General features: G+C 42.1%; 5 protein-coding genes across 5 annotated transcripts; 3 read left to right on the plus strand and 2 right to left on the minus strand.

Annotated features, from left to right (window-relative positions):
• Positions 1 to 1,471: 1,471 nt before the first annotated feature.
• spata45 (spermatogenesis associated 45) lies at positions 1,472 to 2,041 on the plus strand. The gene is made up of 2 exons (XM_076154987.1): positions 1,472 to 1,712; positions 1,951 to 2,041. The coding sequence occupies exons 1-2, from the start codon at positions 1,472 to 1,474 to the stop codon at positions 1,968 to 1,970; spliced, it is 261 nt and encodes an 86-aa protein (XP_076011102.1). The 3' UTR covers positions 1,971 to 2,041.
• tatdn3 (TatD DNase domain containing 3) lies at positions 1,998 to 6,158 on the minus strand. Its single transcript, XM_076154986.1, has 10 exons — positions 5,961 to 6,158; positions 5,497 to 5,529; positions 5,326 to 5,399; positions 4,854 to 4,938; positions 4,441 to 4,503; positions 3,768 to 3,877; positions 3,547 to 3,602; positions 3,217 to 3,329; positions 2,688 to 2,768; positions 1,998 to 2,153 (listed from the first exon to the last, which is right to left on the minus strand). Exons 1-10 carry the CDS (start codon positions 6,015 to 6,017, stop codon positions 1,998 to 2,000), a joined length of 828 nt encoding a protein of 275 aa, XP_076011101.1. The 5' UTR covers positions 6,018 to 6,158.
• Positions 6,159 to 6,418: 260 nt separating this feature from the next.
• Positions 6,419 to 8,531, plus strand: nsl1 (NSL1 component of MIS12 kinetochore complex). Its single transcript, XM_076155024.1, has 6 exons — positions 6,419 to 6,678; positions 6,963 to 7,035; positions 7,191 to 7,321; positions 7,492 to 7,546; positions 7,670 to 7,737; positions 7,997 to 8,531. The coding sequence occupies exons 1-6, from the start codon at positions 6,490 to 6,492 to the stop codon at positions 8,255 to 8,257; spliced, it is 777 nt and encodes a 258-aa protein (XP_076011139.1). The 5' UTR covers positions 6,419 to 6,489; the 3' UTR covers positions 8,258 to 8,531.
• Positions 8,532 to 8,693: 162 nt separating this feature from the next.
• Positions 8,694 to 10,292, plus strand: batf3 (basic leucine zipper transcription factor, ATF-like 3). The gene is made up of 4 exons (XM_076155025.1): positions 8,694 to 8,874; positions 9,073 to 9,177; positions 9,316 to 9,360; positions 9,961 to 10,292. The coding sequence occupies exons 1-4, from the start codon at positions 8,800 to 8,802 to the stop codon at positions 10,108 to 10,110; spliced, it is 375 nt and encodes a 124-aa protein (XP_076011140.1). The 5' UTR covers positions 8,694 to 8,799; the 3' UTR covers positions 10,111 to 10,292.
• Positions 10,293 to 13,747: 3,455 nt separating this feature from the next.
• Positions 13,748 to 18,094, minus strand: atf3 (activating transcription factor 3). The gene is made up of 4 exons (XM_076155099.1): positions 17,948 to 18,094; positions 16,493 to 16,754; positions 16,269 to 16,376; positions 13,748 to 16,157 (listed from the first exon to the last, which is right to left on the minus strand). Exons 2-4 carry the CDS (start codon positions 16,751 to 16,753, stop codon positions 15,846 to 15,848), a joined length of 681 nt encoding a protein of 226 aa, XP_076011214.1. The 5' UTR covers position 16,754; positions 17,948 to 18,094; the 3' UTR covers positions 13,748 to 15,845.
• Between the last annotated feature and the right edge of the window lie 482 nt (positions 18,095 to 18,576).

Here is an 18,576-nt window from a genome sequence, read left to right on the forward strand (position 1 = left end):
TGTCCCCCCTTCCTCTCCCACAACATTCTATAGATGCACTATAGGAAGCGTACTGACCAGCTGCATCTGTATCTGGTATGGGGACTGAAATGCCTCAGATCTGAAGTCCCTGCAGAGAGTGGCGAGGACAGGCGATCACCGGGGATTTCGCTCTCACTCCCACCCATTCACGCTGTTTATACAGGGCCGCCGGTATTGTCGGAGATCACACACAACACAACATGGACATTATTGCCATCCTGCAAAGTGTTTGAATTGTGTTAAAGGTCATAGGAGGGTTGAGTGGGGGTGTGGGGTTTGACCGTGAGATGAAAGTGCAAAAAGTCACATCCTCCCTTGTATTGTCTGTATTTATTTATTTTATTACATCTCTCATGTTCACTGTTCACTCACAATTGCTTTATAGATGTTTTAAACTGTTTATACTGCTTATTTTGTTTGTTTGAATTTGCAGGTTTATCTCTTGAACACCTTGAACAGAAGGACTTTCAAACAGACATACACAATACAAGCAGAAAAACATGGAGTCATCCTTTCAGCCAATTCTATATGACGTGTTCTAAAAAAGTGACATCATATAGCATTAAAGTTGCAATGATCAAATTCTGGCCACTAGGGGGCGGAACAAATCTAATGTAGCTTCACTTTGATATTAGCCAGGATAATGACGTTCCATGCCAATTTCTCCTAATTGCTCCTATTCAACAGCAAGAATACAAGAATTATAGGTACACTGCAGAGGAGAAGCCTGAATATTTCTTAACATCTCAGTGATGTTATATCATATCCCTTTAGGTTGGGTCTTTCCCATGAAGATTAAATTACTTACTTCCTTTAACCTGGTTGGCCCAGAGGTAAGTGGAGGTCTCACTCCGTCTCTCTTCACAGGAACCACAAACTAAGATGATTCTGCTCAGTCAATACGACAAATGATATTATGGAACATTGCCATCTTATTATATAATTGTATGATAATTGTATAATAATACCCAATGTTAATCTGGAAATAAATACTGTTCACACTTGATATACGTTTTTGTGACAGGATTTAAAAAAAAAAAGAAGATATTTTTAATTTAATACCAGAATTCCAGCACGATACAATTTTCAGCCCAGATTCTCACCACACTTTCATGATGTGAGGCCTGCGTAGAATATTGATGAGATTGTAAGAAATTACTTAAGATGTTCAATAAAAATCTGTGGTTACTCTACTACTTATTTCTTTCAGTAAAACATAAAAAAGTAGATAGTGAAAGATATTCTGATCTCAAAGCTCAAATACTTGAAAAGACTGCAATTGTTGTAGGAGTGTTTGTCCCACGAGTGATTCATCTGTCCGACACAAACAAGACCTTTGGTGTCTCAGGTTTCCAGTTGCCATTGCAACACTGAGCATTGCTCACTGACAAGCCATTGGATAATTTATACAAGGGAAAAAAGCTTGATAATCAAATAACCCTATAAAATCATGTCTGGGTATGAAGAGCAGGCTCTCCTGGAGCTGAATCTAAGAAGGGAGACGTGGTGCCAGGTAGAGAGCAGTCCGCGACAGTCATGGGAGAGGACTGAGAGGAAGCACTACCAGTGCCACCTTAGGTCCAGCCCGGCCCTCCGGTCTGCTCTGACGGCTGGACAGCAGCCCCGGGCGGCCCGCACAGAGTGGCCGCTTCCCGTCAAGCTTACGGAGAGAAGGCACTTTGAAGATAACCGTAAGCTGCAACAAGATGTCATTATAAAAACAAGCTATTCTATTGTATTCCTACAGGGTTGTAAGGGTCTGTAGTACTATTCTCTATATCCCTTTAAGATGTCACAGCATTTGAGTTCAAATCTGCACTGTTATCAGAAAGATACCAACTTCAACAAGTTGGTATTTTAAAGTTACATTTAACATTTAACTACTCTGGTATTCACATCTACATTGTGTCTTTTTCTTCTCTCTTCCAGATAAAACACACCTGGTTTAGATGCTGTAGGCTGAGATCAGCTAAACGTCATCGCCTCTGCATTCTAACGTTTCTGCCGTCAGCCTTGGGAAAGAGTCTGTATGCGTTTTGTGTGGTGGCGAGCTGAACAGTTTCCGCTGACAAGCCTTTGACCTCGGCGATGTACCGACACGACTTGGTGATGTTACTGGGCTCGTTTCTCACCTGAGTGGCAGGAAGAGAAAAGAACAGTAAAACTGCGTGGCCAGGATCCAGTCTGATTTAAGTTTTAGAACAAGACTCTGCTCACTTACTCACTGTTAAAGAGAGTTGAATCTAAATTTTGGATTGAAATCTCTTTGTTTTAGATTCTAAAACATCCTCACATTAATTTTGTTTTGTTATAGCGCCACCATCAGGAAAACTGTCCCCAAAACACTATTGCAACCTTCTTACATTAGTCATGCTTAATATAGTGATACTATACTTCTGTTTGATTGATTTTAGACCTTTCTTGCTGTGGAAATAAATTGTATTCCTCTAATAGTAGTTTAAACATTGTTTTTATTTGCAATTTTAATTACAAAATTCAACATTTTCAACATGAATAAAATGTGACCTCTTTCCGTCAAATAAATTCCACAGCATTTAGGAGGTTTGAAGAAATACAGCAGCAGATGGCAACACACAACAGACTGTTATGTTATTACATTTATATTATTAAAACATACTGATGAATTGTAATGGTTAAAAACGTACGTGTTTTTCGGGGCCAAGATCAGGAGAATCAGTTTCAAGACAGATGTGTTCCAGTGGAATCTGCTTGATCACTTTGTCTCTCTATCATAATATATCACATTATATATAGGTTATACGGCACACTGTATCTACAGCAAAGGTAAATGAGTTACTTATTCTTCATTTGTACTAATATCACATTTAACATTAACAAAAAATGATCAACTATCAATAACTGTACTATAACAATAACGACTACAACTACCATTATTACCATGGTAACCACTACAGCTAATTACACATTGGTATCACTATAATCCATCAGGTGTCAATCTTTACATGTGAGGTCATTGAACACATTAAACCTCTCAAAGTCAAGGGTTACTTTCAAATTTTTATGGATTCTGTTAAAATGCAGATAAAGACATTTCTGTCATTCTTATCTGTCACATGCACATTATTATGAGATCAAAGACCATTTCGAAGGTGATGTAAACGACTATATCCTCAACCATGACATGTGTCTAACCATTATAAAATGCAGACGTACCTGATGGTTCCTGCCGACAGCGGGGGGGAAGGAGAACAGATAACCAGCCTTCACTCCCTCCAGAGCCACAGACGGCTTTCCTGCAAAGTTATGCAGCAGAGCCTTGCTGATACCTGAAGAAGGACAAGTGACAATGTCTTTTAATCATTTAATCATCATTTCTCATGCTGAGCGCTCATTGCTGCCACAGTCCTACAATCAATCAATGTGGACAGTAATGTGACGCTCTTCTCTTTCTTCAGTAAGGTAAGAGGTGGTGCGCACTAACTGAAAATGTTCACTAAATGTAAACTTGCACCTGCGTAAATACGACGACACTTTGTCACCCACCTTGTTCTATCATGGTCGCTATGGTGACCTTTGCGGCTGATCTTGAGTGGACGTTGCTGTGTGGGAAACAGGAAGCAAAACATTCAAAGAGCCATTGGCACCCGCATCACCACATAAATATCAAAATGATATAAATGATTTCATCACCTGTGAGTTAGTGAAGCATATTAGATTCTTATTAAGGACTATCTCGAGTTAAACTTCTATTCTATACTACTTACACAGGTAGGTCCAGCTGCTTAGCGATGTTGAGCTGTTTAATGAATACAGTCATCTGGCTGTCCCTGTCCTGCTCAGTGGGAGCGCACCATGGTGTGAAATCTAACCCGATCTGAACCCAAAAGGAGGCAAGATATACAGAAATTACAGAAACGGATATAACTCATAAGACTAATCTATCACCATCTAGGTCTCTTTGGCAGAATTGATTGATTTTCATATCAACATGCAATTGTTTGTACTTCTTTCATCTTAAGTAGAAGAAGATAAAAATCAATTCTGGCTGCTATTCCTGACAAAAATGTTGTGGAATATTTTCAGGTTAAGTGACCGAGGTTCTTAAATAGCCCGGACCCCACCTTGCCTGAAGCCAAACACAAAATAGTAAGTTTTACACCTGTCTTAGTCACTGTATGATCTCTTAACTCAGTCTGGCTTTATATACAAATGCAATCTGACTGGCTTATATCAGAAACAACCAAAGAATGGAGGGCCTGAGTGTATGTGTGTGCGCACTTCAAAGCTGCTACTAATGTCTTCGTCTCGACTTATTCAATCCTTTTTCATGTGGACGATCAAAGTGCATGGTTGAGTTTTGAAGTCAGGCGAAGGCATTGTGTGTGTGTGTGTGTGTGTGTGTGTGTGTGTGTGTGTGTGTGTGTATGAGCAGCCTACCTCTCCAACAGCAACAAGGCGTTCTCTGTGTTTATGGAACAGCGGCAGAGCAGGATCCAGATCCTGAGTAAAGATTATTTACTCAGCCTTTACTTTGACAAACTGTCCAATAAAAAAACCACCTGAGCAGTAACCTAAAGTTTGTGACATTACTATCAGACGTTAAGTGCAGCACTTATCAATCAAATGTTGTAAGGTACTGTATATGCACACATATATGCGAATTCTTGCACTTTCCCTGAATGTTTCAGAGAAAGCAAACAATGGTCACACACCCTTTCCTCCCTCTGTCTCTTGTTTTCTTCCCTTGGGACACCACTGACACTGACAGGATACACTTACTCTCCCTATTTTTCTTTGAATCCAAAAGTAAAATAAGCAAAAGCTGGATCAGGAGCAGGGCGTTCCACTACCTGAAGCTTCACACTGTGATGTGCTGGGCCCCCGTCGGCCTGCAGCGGATGAATGCCGAAACATGGAGCCACCAGATCTGGATAACTGTGAGAACAGAGTTTAACTCAGCAGTCAAGGCAAGAATAATAAACACAAAGCAGCTGTATGGAACAATGGAAGCATCTGTGTTCTTTACATTGTGCAAGAGTGGGTTCAATGGCAGAAAGTGAGAGGAGAAGTGTTGTACTTCAGCACAATTCTGAAGCATGAACACCAGTATTTCTGCTTTTCTACCCAACATTTCAGAGGAAAACTTAAGGCCAAACTACAAGGTGACTAGTCCAGGTCCCTCAGGTCTTGTTGGTTGAGCAGAAATATTTAAATTTCCAAGATTGTAGCTGCCATGTTGTCCATTAAATGTTTGATGGTATCTTTCTACTTATTTCTGACGACAAACGTGTGAGCAGATGTCTGTGTTGAACAAATACAAACTTGTCCTGCAGCTGGAGAACTCTGTCGAAATCTCTGACCTCTTCTGTAACAGCAATCAGGGTTTTAACCCCTGCCTAACACACACACACACACACACACATTTCCTCATGATAAGTAACATTTTTCTTTCAAGCTAATCTTAATCTGGCTGCAGTGATATAGACGACTGACCTCTATGGTCCTCTGAATTACATCGTCCAGATCCTGAAAAATAAAAACAAAGATTTTATTTAGTTGTTTTCTTGCACTAAAATAAGCCACAGCAGTGAAATAAGACAGAGGTATGTGACAGCTGAGGTGTACAATAACAACAGACAAAACAAGGTGTACCATACATAGTCAACAGACAAAAAATAGCGTGAAAATGTGTTGCTTTAATTTGTCACTAATACCGCTTGGTTATTTGAGTTTATTCTTGTGGTCATGTCATGGACATTTATCACTACTTTGAAACTTATACATACTAAAGGAGTCATCTTTTAATACCCCCCAAAATCCTTAAAGCTGCTTTGAAACAAATTCAAACTAATCGGCTGTGGGTTGAATGTTTTGGTTAGAAAGCAACACATTTGAATGTTTAGTTTTAGTAGTGCCTCTTGGCCCAGAGTCCTCCCTGCTGCATGGACGAAACCTACCTCCTCAAACTCATTGGCTGATATATGACAGTGACAATCAACGAAGCCATACGCCATTAAAAGTTGAATAATATAAGTTACGGGTGACAATAAAAATAAAAGCTATGACTACGCAATCTTAATCTTCCGTTGTGAATCACAACAATGGCGCGGAACAGTAGTATGGCGCTTGAGGTGTTGTTCCAGTAGCTTTAGCAGTCGGACTACAAAGTAAACGTCACTTCCGCTATGTGGAAACAGCTCCAATTTGGAACGGCGCTATGCGATACCATATCTAATTATAAATTCAAATGAGGAACAAAAAATTAAAATATTCTATTGCAGATTTAAAAAAGCTACGGTTGTTATTTTAAAGACAAAATTGCGCATGCGTTAAGTGCACCCATAGGAGGATATGACGAAGAATGGTCAGCCTGTGCGCCGGAAAGGCAGCTTCCATTGGAATGAACTAGCCGCCATGTTGTATGTCCCATCCATCGGGGTTTTAGATCGGTGACAAAATATAAACAGTGTTGGCGGGTAAAAAAAAATGGAGTCCTCTGCAAGTGAAGCTTCTCCCAACGATAAAAGCGATCAGGAATACAGAATCCAAGCAACGTCGAAGAAACAAGTGGTGGAGCAGATCAATAGATACAAAGAAGTATTAAAGGAAGCTGTGAACGGACAGCCGGAGCTTCCCGAGGAGACACGGCGGGTTTTAGTGCAGGAACTGTTAGCGGTGAGATTTGAGCGTCGACGCTGTTTTTGACTGTTTATGACTGTTTATGACTAAATCATTGAAATAGTCAGTTCATGGACTTACAGTTTTGCTAGCACAACAAGCAGAGGCTTATCTGTCTTTTTCTCTTCCCACTCTCTGCCTGTCTGTCTCTGTGTCTCTCCCCCTCTCTCATTCAGTGTGTCTGTCTCTGAGTCCTTGTGTGTATCCATTTGCAGCTGCAGCGCCTGTTTCTGTTTTTAATGCAATCTACTCTTTATTCAGAAGTGTTTGTATTCCTGCAGAACTTTGAGGCGGATGTTCAGAAGAATGTGTTGGTGAATGGGCAACCTTGGGAGGAAGCGCCTGATGATGAAGGTGATTCCAATCTGTCACACTGCTTTATCTGCTGTGTAAAGAGCCTCACTTGGCCAACACGTATCATATCCTGTTGAACAAATATTTCAGCGCACATATAATTTGACATAAGTCTCTTGTTTATCCCCTCCTTCCTTCCCTTTACACTCTGGCAGAGGATGAGGCCATTGATCTGGAAAGCCTGCTGGATGACACCATTGTGGAGACCACTGGGAGGCGGCGTACATACCCCAAACAGATTTTGCCCCATGTCGTCCACTCTCTCAAAGCCGAACGCAAGCTCATGGTAGGAGTCACAGTCAATGCGACTTTGTTTATTGAGTCTGTTAAACATGCAATAACATATCAATACACTAAATATCACTGAGCTAAACAAATCCATGTAGATGACACCTGCACTTCTCCACCATTTAAAACCACTGTGCCTGAATATGTGTGTGATGTGTTGTTGTTTAGGGGCTTTATAAGCAAGTAGTCAAACCTCAGGAGGTGACCAAAGACCCTGATCAAGGTAGATCAACAACATTTAGTACAGTATGTTTATTTGGGTTGACACATGAACATAACAGAGTGGTTTGCCTGATTATTTAATTGTGTGTCAATTATGTGTTTGTGTGTATGTGTGTGTCACCAGAGAGCCTCATGAGCGAGCTTTCAGAATCAGCACCCGGGATGGTGAAGCAGGCTCTCCAGGTTATGAAGGTAACACACACCATCTCTCACTCACAGATGCTTTATTAACACATACAGGGGTTTGGCAGTCGCTGGAGAGCTGTGACTGCCCTCTGCTGGAATTTAAGAAAAATGCAATGAATGTATCAACACCGGCTCCCAAGTTCTGTCATGCACTCTTGACTTACATCTCCAGAAACTAGCACCAACAAATTAGACGTCCTGCTAAATAATCAATTCATTTCAGCCAATTAGGGGTGATAATATTTCAACCTGTATTTTTCCGCAGTCAATCAAAACTCTGCAGCAACAAGCCGAAGGTCTCTGCGAGATCCTCAACACGAAACCGAGCCAAGCCGCACTACAGTTCCACCAAGAAGTCTTCAGACGCAACGACCAATCAGACAATGATGTGCTTTCAGTGGGTGGGGCCACAAGGTATAGGCAGCCAATGAAGAGAGCAGTAGAGGAAGCGGCAGCCAAGGCTTGCTATGTGCCGCTCAGCAAGAGGGCAGGGAGCATCATGGGAGTCGAGCTGAGTCCCAGCTAAAGCCACTCTGACAGCAGTTATTGTCAGCTTTGTAATGTAACATGAACAAGATGTCTTCTACATTATTTTGCTCTTGAAATAGTGATAGAAAATGTAGGATTATTAATTTTAAACATGATAAATGAGCTGTTTTGGTAAATTGTTAATTTTGACATGTAAGTGTGGTTACATTCAACTACTTTGGCCATCACTGAGAAGACTGTCAGGGCCATCTTCATCATGTTTTACACTGTCAGCTACAAAGTCAGTTAATATTTCATCTGCCTTCTCATTGATTGAACATGATAAATAAAGTATCTTAATCTTAATCTTAATTATTTGGAGTCATGTGACTTAAAAGAAGCAGCAGGGGTACTTTAAAGGAAAACGGCAACGGAATTGAAAAGTGGAAAGAAAGCTGAAGTGAAACTGTGCAGCCTCATTCCTGGCTGCTTGTTAAACCTCAACCATGCCCAGTCTGAAAATGCACTATTTGTTCTGAGGCAAATGTGCAGGATCGCCTCCCTTCTCCAGATTTTGAGGATAAAATTTGATAATCTGTGATGTCAGACGGTGAGTCTTCCTCCAGCTCTCATCAGACAGATAACAACAATAAATTTCTCTGTCAGAGATATGAGGTAAGATGGCATTATTTCTTCTGTTTCTTTGTGTCTTCACCATTATAAGAAATACTTTCTCCTCTTGTTGCTCTATGGCTTCTCCACGAGGAGGTCAAAGGTCAAGGCCATTCTGACGAGCTGTGAACTGTTGATTTGAGTTAGAATTAGCTTCCTCCAGAGGCTCCTAAATGGTGTGTGGGTGGTTGTGTGTGCCAGAGTTCAGAGGATGAAGACCAAAGGCTGAAGAGAAGAGAGAAAAACAGGGTAGCAGCCCAGAAGAGCAGAAAGAGACAAATGCATAAAGCCGACTTGCTACATGATGTGAGTGTGTGTATTCTATTACTGTAAAAAGACACAAGTGCAGCGATAATATATACATAGTTAATATATACTTGTTCTCCTCTTTTCCTCATTTTTCTTCTCTCTCTTTCTTTACTCTCCTCCTCTGTGATTCTCCAGACTTGTGAGTATTTGGAGCAGAGAAACAGGAAGCTGAAGAAAGAGGTAGTGACAACATGACAGGCGATGACATCACTTCTAGTCAGTATTAATAATAACACGAAAAGACGATTTACTGCCAATACCACAGCCCGGAGTACAGCGAGACTTGTCCAAATATGGCAAAATCATCTCTTGTTACTCTGTAAATGATTTCAAAGCACACAGTTTTCCAGGACATAAACTATAGGTACAGCTTGCACCAGGCTACAACAGCAACAACAACAACAACAACAACAACTTCTAGTATTTGTTACAGTATTTTCAGCAAAGGGGATCCAATTTTGCAAGAGTATGAGCGGCAAAAACTTGCACATCTCAGGATTTTGGCATTTATTTCAATAATTTTTAGGATTTTAATATAAGATGACATATATTATCTAACATTTCATATTGAGATTTGTCTTTTAAATTAATTTCAAATAATATCAAATGTATATCAAATGTATTATAAGGAAAATGCGCTAAATCAAGAATAAATGTCAGCTAAAACAACATACTTGCATCACTTTTAGTCTCATTATTTCTCCCGTGTTTACACCTTTAAGTATTTCTGTCCTGCTTCGATCTAATGTGCAGTGATTGACGTCCTGTTCTGTGCTCCAGGTCGATTCCCTCTGTGAGGAGCAGCGTCTGCTGACCGACGCGCTCAGTGAACACGAGCCCTCCTGTCCCATCATGCACTGCTCCACCTGCACCTCCACCTCCACCAGCCTGAGTGTGCAGCCTGGCGACATGGCAACCCGCTCCGTTTAAAACAAGGGACAAAATAATTCTGATTGGTGTCATTGATTGTGTAATGTAGCTTTTGCACCCACAGAGGGCGCTGTTCACCCAGGTTGTAGGCAAAAAGGGTGACGCAATTGATATGGAAGAATGTCATATATGAGCAATGTAGGTGTGATGTTATTTTGATAAACAAGGGTTGATTGAAAAGTTCTGAGCCTCCTAGCTGCTTTGTGTGACTGATACAGCTACATTACAAACAAAGCTGAATACTTTGATGAGATCAGTTTCTTCTTTCTACGATTTCCACCAAAACAACCACCAAAAAAGTGCAAAACACACATTTTGCTGCACCGCATTCTATGGAATCTTTTGAGGACCGTTATGAGGTCATGGATACGTCAGAGTGGGTCAGTTTGAAGCTCTGTATAGTTTCGCTCGTCTGCTTTACAACATAGTGGGGTGGTTCAGTCACGTCGGTGGACACATTGCTGAATGTACCACTTCCTCCATCTGGTGTTACATAACCTGTGTTACACGTCTCTGTCATGCTTCCTTCCTCTTCCATGTTCCGGTTGAACAGAGTTGACATGTTGACTTTGTGAGACTCTTCTCTTCTACACATACACTCCTTGATTAGGACGCTTGACCTGATTAACATTCGGGGGTGAAATCATCCCCTCAGACGTCTTTCCCTTCTCTATCAATTTGGCGATCCCACTTCCCTGTGATGTTTCACTTCCTCTCTCCAATAACTCTTCTTTTGACCTGTGGATTGAGTCATGTGCTTAGACTTGACATATAGAACTTGACACGTGCTCAAACTCACGCTTTTCCATAATTTCTGGCCATTGCAAATAGAAACACGCACACACACCCATAAAGCAAAGATGTCAACAGAGATGTACATCCTGTGTTTCATTCCACACGCACACATTTTTCTCAGGAAGTGAATTGTGAATGGAGTTCTCAGGAAAAGCAAGCCACTGGCAGATTTGTTCTTGTGTGGCACAGCAGGGTGGTGGGGGGTGTTAACGTCTGATTTAATGTTCTACCTCTTCTCTTCACCCCACTGATATGGAACAGTTTGATCATTTGATTGGATTGGGACAATAACGGGCTCAATAATGTTAAACTGAATCACTTTAAATCATGGCTCTTATGTGCCCAGCAGCAACTCTTCTGTGGAGTCCCCCAAGGGTCAATCTTCGGCTTCCTCTTGTTTTCCTTTAATGTGTTAAATCAAGTTTTTGTTTACTAAATCAGTGACATTAATACGAAAAGTCTCACACACATTCGTCTCCAAATAACAGGCAACAACTTATAGTATTGAATAAATTTCAGTCAGTCTCAATATTCTCTTGCACTTTTTGATTCAGATCTCAATTTAGATTTTTGCTCTATTTCATTGGAAAATAAGTGAATGAAGACAATCGGTCAGTGTGTTTATCCTTTTATAAACCTGCTTTAATTGATAGAAACCCATTTGTCGAATAAGTCTACCTCATTCTGGTGTTGTGTCATGTTTGGTTTCATCACTTGTGTGTTGGGTCATTCTGTTGTTTATCACCTTTTAGTGACTTTGATTGGATCATTCATACTTTTATTTTCATCTCCTGTGTTCCGCATTGATTCTGCAACCTCTTTTTCATCCTTATCTCCTTAATCGATCTTTCATATAAGCAATATACCCGCACAAAGTTTAACCACGGTTCATGTATAATGCAATGCATCCTGTTCCTTTCAGAGAGAATGCTACTGCATGAACATGAACTGCACTGATTCCTGTAACCGCGAAGGAGAAGGTAACTTCCGTTTGACACGAAAAACTGGTTACGCTTCCCCAAAATTGCTGTGCAAAATGTGCGTCCGGTCGGGCCCTTTGACCCCCACGTGCAGGAACGGCTGTTGCATGAGTCACTTTGCCTCTGCTTGTGACAGAGTTGCATCAGTTTCTGCCTGAACCGAGTGAAGGACAGAGCAGCAGGGAGCAGCGGCAGTTTCTTGTTTTGTCTCTGTTCTCGTGTTTTTGTTAAAATATTTCAAGAGCTCCGTATTTACCTGTTATGGTGCAATTCAAAGCCAACCAGCATTTTTTCTCGGTTTGTCATTGATAACATCGTCTGTTATGATTTATGATATGATTTAATGGCTTCCTGGAATGGAGCCTAGTCATAGAGAAACTCGACCTTTGCTGACCCTTAGTTAAACCGAGAATACTTTGTTGTTTCGGTGTGAGTGTTGAAACACAAACTGCTGAACTGAATTTGGATTACAACTTCTGTAATAGTTCAAAATCTTCACATGTCAACTAAAAATGCCTCAATCCTTCAGCAAGGCACTAATTGAACCAACCTTTACCACTCAGCACGGCTCGGTCTTGCAGGCTTACTTTTTTAATTTCAGGTCCATATTCACCTTAAGTGTTTTTCCAGTTAATGTATTGAACTGACAAAGAGAAACAAATTGGCTTTCGTCAGGATTTCGACACCGCCTCTCAAAAACAAAACTTAATGAACAAACACCCTCATGTCAGATCTTGCTTACTGCCTGGGAGCATCTAACCCGTCTAACTGTGTCATCAAAGCATTGCAGGAGCTGAACCTTCACTCAACCTCTGAAGACACTCCTCATCAAATGGAATATCGTCTATTAAGATATATTCTGCTTTTTTAACAACCTCGTTGAACCGTGAGAAAAGGGAGCAATTAACCCTTAGTGCAACCAATAAGACACATGAAGATTTGTCTGGAACCCGATGAGAAACCTGAAATACCAAAGTGCTGCTTCCTTCTTTCAGCCCCCTGCTGCTTCTTGAGATTTACGATGACCACACCCCACTTCAAATGACTTCTCGGGAAAAGTCAGCGCAGTCATCGTTAAATTAACGATAAAAGGCCTTTGTTATTCTTCAACAATATCTGACACACAGGGAAGTCCGCCTTTGTTCTCTTCTCTTAAATGGTGTAATGTTTGTGGAGATGTTATTCTTGTGTAAGTCTTTCTGTGCGAGGCTTAGAACTTATCAATCAACCTGGGTGTGATTTTAAATGGGGGATTTTGTTGTAGAGAGGTCTTCAGGTGTTAAACTATCGCTTTACATCACAGCTTATCTTCACAGATAACAAGGGAACATCATATCCTCCCTCTCTCTCTCTCTCCCTCTCTCACTCAGCCTTCATGTCCAGTCTTGTCCATCAACTCAGTTCAGCTCACACACACACAAACACAAACACACACAGCTGTTCTTGAGGTAACTCCAGCCTCCAGCCTAAGGGGACAATCTATCAAATTTATACCAAGAGTTCCAATACCTGAACATTTTGAAATGCTAGGTTAATCTGTTCAAGCAATGATCAGTATCTTGTGAATATAAGTTACATACTGTAGGTCAGAAGTGGGTTGATTTTGATGTATTAATGTGTGTAAATATAATGTATATAAATATGTTCATATCAATAAAGGAGTGTGAATTCTTCCTTCTGCCTCCTTACATTATACTGCCTCCTTACATTATGAACGTGAGCAATATGTGCATATTTCTGGTCTCTTGTCATCATTTTGTGATTAAACCATTGTTTGTTGTGTATTAACTTGGTTATTTGGGGATTTGTAACGTTTTAAAGTGGAGCATCAGAAGTAGACAGTGAATATACTACATGAGAAATCATTTAAAATGCATGATTTAATTAATAAAAGTATCAAAAACAAAAGATAACACATCTTAGAGATGGAAGTACACATTGGTAGTAGCAGTGCAGTAGTACCTGATACAGTTTATTCCATTTGAGTCTAGAATGCTCCAACAGTCTCAAGCGAAACATCAAGCAGCTACATGGACAATAGACAGAATAAACAGAATACATACGAGTCAAACTCAGTGCTCAGTATCTATCTAGTCACGACCAACAATAAACACATCATGAACACACACACACAGACGCCTGCGTCTCTCGCCGTGTCACTTTAACATTTTCGCCTGATAACAACACACAAAAACAGGTCGTCCTCTCGTAAAGTTCACCAAGCAGACAGAAAAAAACAAAAACAAAACTTCAGTCCTCACCATGAACCACAAACACTGTGCAGTCTGGAAATCAAAGGTTATGACATAAGACGTGTCTAGTGATGTCAAAACATGAAGCGGCGGCGGCGTTCAGGTGATTTTGGGAAGCTGTAACTTTCATAATGCAGCAGGAGCAGCCGAGTTTACGCTCCATACAACATTCAGGCTGCTTGGTGAGGAGCTGTGACTTGTCAACCACAACACAACACCTGTGTGTTAACTGCGTGACGCAATCCCAGAATACTGAATAAACACACGTCCCTCTGATACAGAAGTTTACTATCCAATGACAGTGGGAGACAGGGTGGCTTCCTCTAACTACATCTAATCCCCCCTCCTCCTCCTCCTTTGTGCTTCCTTGTTTATACAGTTTTCAGCTCCCCTAGTACCTTTCTGCAGTTTGCTTGATTTCAGCGTTGAGGCAAAACAGGCAGAGAGAGAGAGGGAAAGAGAGAGCGAGCAGGAAAGGGAGTGGAAGGTTGGGAAGACAAACTTGGCAGTGTGGTCGACGCCTGGCTGCTGATAAAAAATTCCAAACGTGTGGTGTGAAATCACCTTGCACAACTTCAAAGTCGTGCATGTTTGGAGGACGAGCTTAGAACACTGACTGACACCGAGCTACTGATATCCAGTGAGCACAACTTCCCAACCAATACGCTTCTCTCACAACCCGATGGAGGCATTTGGCGTTGACAAAGAGGCAAGATTTGGGTAGAAAACGTGCGACTTAAGCATGACAGAAGAAACAGTGAAACGCTCATTCTTCCCTATGCTGTATTCAACCGAGTCCATTCATAACATAAAGAGAAGAAGTGTCTCGGCAAGGAAACGATACACACGTGTGTAGCCAGCGTAGGTCCTGAGTGATCAGCGGTAGAAGCAGCAGCAGCAGCAGCTTTGGACGTTCACGACGTAGAAGCGGACAGCATAGATGCACAGGCAGTTAAATAACTCCGGGGCAACACAGTAGTTAGTGAATAAATATACTGTTTGTGTTCTATTTTCATACATCGAGCAGAAAAATGACAGTCTTATTTTTTGTAATGTCAGCAGCTCTCAATTGCACATCTGAACACACACACACACACACACACACACACACACACACACGATCAACCTGTGTTTCTGTCTGACAAACATTATTAAGTCATGTGCCTTGATCGCCTCGAAAACACACTTTGGTACAAAAACCAGACGCTCCTATCAATCTCATCCACAGAGTTTAAACCAGCAATAAAATGTAAAAAAAAAAAAGAAAAAAAGAATATAAATGCGGTGGATTTTTAGTGCTTTTGCATGATCGGCGGATTATTTGAAACAGGTTTTGTAAATAACAGAAGGCGTGTCCAGGTGTTGTCCATTTCCTGTTTTTATTCTGTCCCATCAGCAGCCGGGGTTTTCAAGGAGCGGGAGGTGCTGAGGTCACGTTCTGCCTTCCTACTAGCAGATCTCACATACAACCAAACACACACACACACACACGCGCACATCTCTCTCTATAGCAGCTTTGTGGATGGCGAGTGAGACAGAGGCGTTGTCCTAAAGGCGGCGTTTGCTGGGATTGTTACATTTAACGAGTCATTCTCGGGTCTCGGGTCGACGTCTTGGCTCCACCCAAAGCCCGTGCAGCACGGCCGGCGGCAGGTTGGTAGAGTTGTTCAGCGTTTTGTTTTTGAAGTTCAACTGAGTCTTAAATCACTCATAGCTGACCGCTGACGTGACAGTGAACCTGGTCGAGGCTCAGAAGCCCTCCGTCCAGAGGAGGTGTGGCGGACAAGGAAGAGGAGGAGGAGGACGACAAGGCGGCGATGTTGTGGAACTGCAACGTGCTCTCCTTGATGTGCTGGATGAAGAGGTTCCGCTCGTCCTCGGGCGTTTGGCCGTTCTGCGCCCGGACGATGCAGGTGGGCCGGTGCAGGTTGAGCATGTAGACCAGATGCTGCTTCTGCTGCTTCAGCTCCTCGATCTGAGCCTTCAGGTCGGTGTTGACGCTCTCCAGCTTCTCCGACTCCTGCGTGACAGAGGGGAGGACAGAGGGGAAGGCGTTAGGAGGGGACAAACACCTTAGTCATCCAGGCTGCAGACCAGCTGAAGTACTCAACAAGCTTCATCATTGACTTACCTTCTGCAAACAATCTGTCTTTTCCTTCTTCTTGTTGCGACACTTGGCAGCAGCGACTTTGTTCCTCTCTCTCCTCCTCTTCCTCCTGTCGTGCTCTTGACCTGTCAGCTGGCGAACGCAGAGAAACATAGCCGGTCAATATGGCTGATGTGTGACTAACAAACACGTCACCCAGCTTCATCACAATCATAAAACGCAGACGACCTCATCGTGTAGTAGCTCACCTCTCTCTTGACTCCGCCTCCTCCGCTGGTGCCGTGCTCAGAGGCCCGGTCCGAGCTGGAGCTGGCCCCGTCCGAGCTCAAGTCGGCGCTGAGGCCGTTGGACAGCCGCTTGGTCTGGATGGCCAACCGGAGCTCCTCTTTCACCATGGGCGTGAAGTTGGTGAAGTCGTCCAGGGTGAGCGTGCCCGGTGGGGAGAGGCAGGGCACCAGGGCGGAGCAGCTGATGTCAGCCAGCGTGGGGCCTTGGTGCTGCAGCATCATCCTAGATACCAGAGATCAGTCGTTAGTCACTATGGAATGATTTGGTGTCAACGTGCTCCGTCTCTAACAATTCCTAATTCATCAAACACATCAAGCCAATACAAGTCTACTCACGGTAACCTGTACGTTTCTACATCAGACTTTACTATACTACTATACTACTGAGCGCTACACACACACACAAGTCAAGATAGGAGTATTATAGGGATACTACAGAAATACCAGAACACAGTAAATATACAATATCTGAATCATCTTGTACTTTATTAGTTGTTTCTTCTTCTCTCTTTTGTTTAAGTCTCCATAGGACAACTACAGTGACAGCAGGAGATTTAAAAATATGATTATATTCTATATCACAGGCTTGAAGCATCTATTGGAACATGACTGGGGTTTCTTTTTTAACAAGGCACAGATCTGATCACTCATATGCACTGATAAGAGAATTATCTATTAACCTAATTTGGCCAAACAAATTCATTAACAATATATCAGATCATTCACAAGTGTGTGTGTATGAGTTTATTTCTTATCTAAACAACAGACTGACTCATGAAGAGCAAATGAGGGACAGTATGATAAGAGGATTATAATGATTCTATCAGGGCTGTCAGCTAGACAAACACACACACTGCACATTATTATAAACACGTCTACATACACTTTTGACCCATTGAATCTTCAAGTGGATATAAAAATGTTTTCTTAATGTAATATTGTGAAAGTAATGACTCATACCAACACTGGCATTTACGGTATGTGTGTGTGGCACGCACTTTGTAGTCACTTTATAACACTTTCATTTATGTTCACCTGACACTAACATTTCAAATAGAGACTTTTGCTGTGATAGTCTGTTTATTTATCTATTACAACTTCAAGGCTGAAGAAAAGAAGCGCTCGTTTCGTAGTTTAATAGCGACTTCATAAATCTCGCTACTAATTTTAACACCATCATTTCCAAATAGCATTATGATTGTATAATATTATCAAAATGTCCTTCGTATATTTATCTTTTATATTTTAAGGTAGCTCTAAAGATTGACGCGTGTGTTGAAGTTGGTTGTCCCGGGACAGCAGAGCGCACGGAACAACCGGGACACCTCGATTCACCGCCCGGGACAAAACAACACCAACACCGCATCTTTCCTTTGACTTAACACACCGACAGCGGACACACACACACAAACGTACCTGTTAAAGCTGTTTGGAGGGAGAGCGAGTGTGACGAAAGACAAATCTCCTCTGGTGTTCTTCACCCCGAACTCTTCTTCTTCGTCTCCTTCTTTTCCTGCGTCTCTCTGTTCGTCTGTGTGTAAAGTTGCGCTTGTGTCCGATTGCGTTGCATCACCCGTCTTTATAGTGCCGGGAGGGGGCGGGGCGACGTGACGCAACCAGGAATGTTACTAGAGAGGGAGGAGGAGGAGGCAGCGGCGAGGGAGCGCGAGAGGGAGAGGGAGAGGGCGGGGGTGACGTCATCCTATTTATAGAAGGTTTAGCCTGCGATGACGCAATCGAGCAACCCCGAGCTGATCTGCCATAACAGGACAAGCCCCAACACCCCCCCTCTCTTTCTCTCTCTCTCCTTCTTTCTTCCTCTTTTCTTTCTCGTCCACACTCCTGATCTAACTTTCAGCCCTCCCTCCCACTTCTTCTTCCTATCTTCATAACTTTTTATTCAATTTTTTTTATATCCATTACCACATTATTGTGAGGGGCGGGGGGTGTTGTCAGGGTGATGATGTTGATTTCTGGCTCCTCCTGAGTGTGGAGTCCTCCTCCTTTCTACAGCTCCCTTTCCATTCTTCCCCCATCTTTCCACT

The sequence above is a fragment of the Genypterus blacodes genome, unplaced genomic scaffold (assembly GCF_046128005.1).
Source record: "Genypterus blacodes isolate CSIRO-AG114 ecotype Tasmania unplaced genomic scaffold, CSIRO-AGI_Gbla_v1 ptg000064l_1, whole genome shotgun sequence".
Taxonomy (NCBI): domain Eukaryota; kingdom Metazoa; phylum Chordata; class Actinopteri; order Ophidiiformes; family Ophidiidae; genus Genypterus; species Genypterus blacodes.

Coding starts and splice junctions, on each gene's coding strand:
- spata45 (XM_076154987.1), top strand. CDS start 1,472: ATGTCTGGGTATGAAGAGCAGGCTCTCCTGGAGCTGAATCTAAGAAGG. Junction 1,713..1,950: donor AAGGCACTTTGAAGATAACC/GTAAGCTGCAAC, acceptor TCTCTCTTCCAG/ATAAAACACACCTGGTTTAG.
- tatdn3 (XM_076154986.1), bottom strand. CDS start 6,017: ATGGCGTATGGCTTCGTTGATTGTCACTGTCATATATCAGCCAATGAG. Junction 3,878..4,440: donor GCCTTGTTGCTGTTGGAGAG/GTAGGCTGCTCA, acceptor TTTTGGGTTCAG/ATCGGGTTAGATTTCACACC. Junction 3,603..3,767: donor AAGCAGCTGGACCTACCTGT/GTAAGTAGTATA, acceptor TTTCCCACACAG/CAACGTCCACTCAAGATCAG.
- nsl1 (XM_076155024.1), top strand. CDS start 6,490: ATGGAGTCCTCTGCAAGTGAAGCTTCTCCCAACGATAAAAGCGATCAG. Junction 7,036..7,190: donor GGAAGCGCCTGATGATGAAG/GTGATTCCAATC, acceptor ACACTCTGGCAG/AGGATGAGGCCATTGATCTG. Junction 7,738..7,996: donor AGGCTCTCCAGGTTATGAAG/GTAACACACACC, acceptor ATTTTTCCGCAG/TCAATCAAAACTCTGCAGCA.
- batf3 (XM_076155025.1), top strand. CDS start 8,800: ATGTCAGACGGTGAGTCTTCCTCCAGCTCTCATCAGACAGATAACAAC. Junction 8,875..9,072: donor TTCTCTGTCAGAGATATGAG/GTAAGATGGCAT, acceptor TGTGTGTGCCAG/AGTTCAGAGGATGAAGACCA. Junction 9,178..9,315: donor AAGCCGACTTGCTACATGAT/GTGAGTGTGTGT, acceptor GTGATTCTCCAG/ACTTGTGAGTATTTGGAGCA.
- atf3 (XM_076155099.1), bottom strand. CDS start 16,753: ATGATGCTGCAGCACCAAGGCCCCACGCTGGCTGACATCAGCTGCTCC. Junction 16,377..16,492: donor GAGGCGGAGTCAAGAGAGAG/GTGAGCTACTAC, acceptor TGCGTTCGCCAG/CTGACAGGTCAAGAGCACGA. Junction 16,158..16,268: donor AGACAGATTGTTTGCAGAAG/GTAAGTCAATGA, acceptor TCTGTCACGCAG/GAGTCGGAGAAGCTGGAGAG.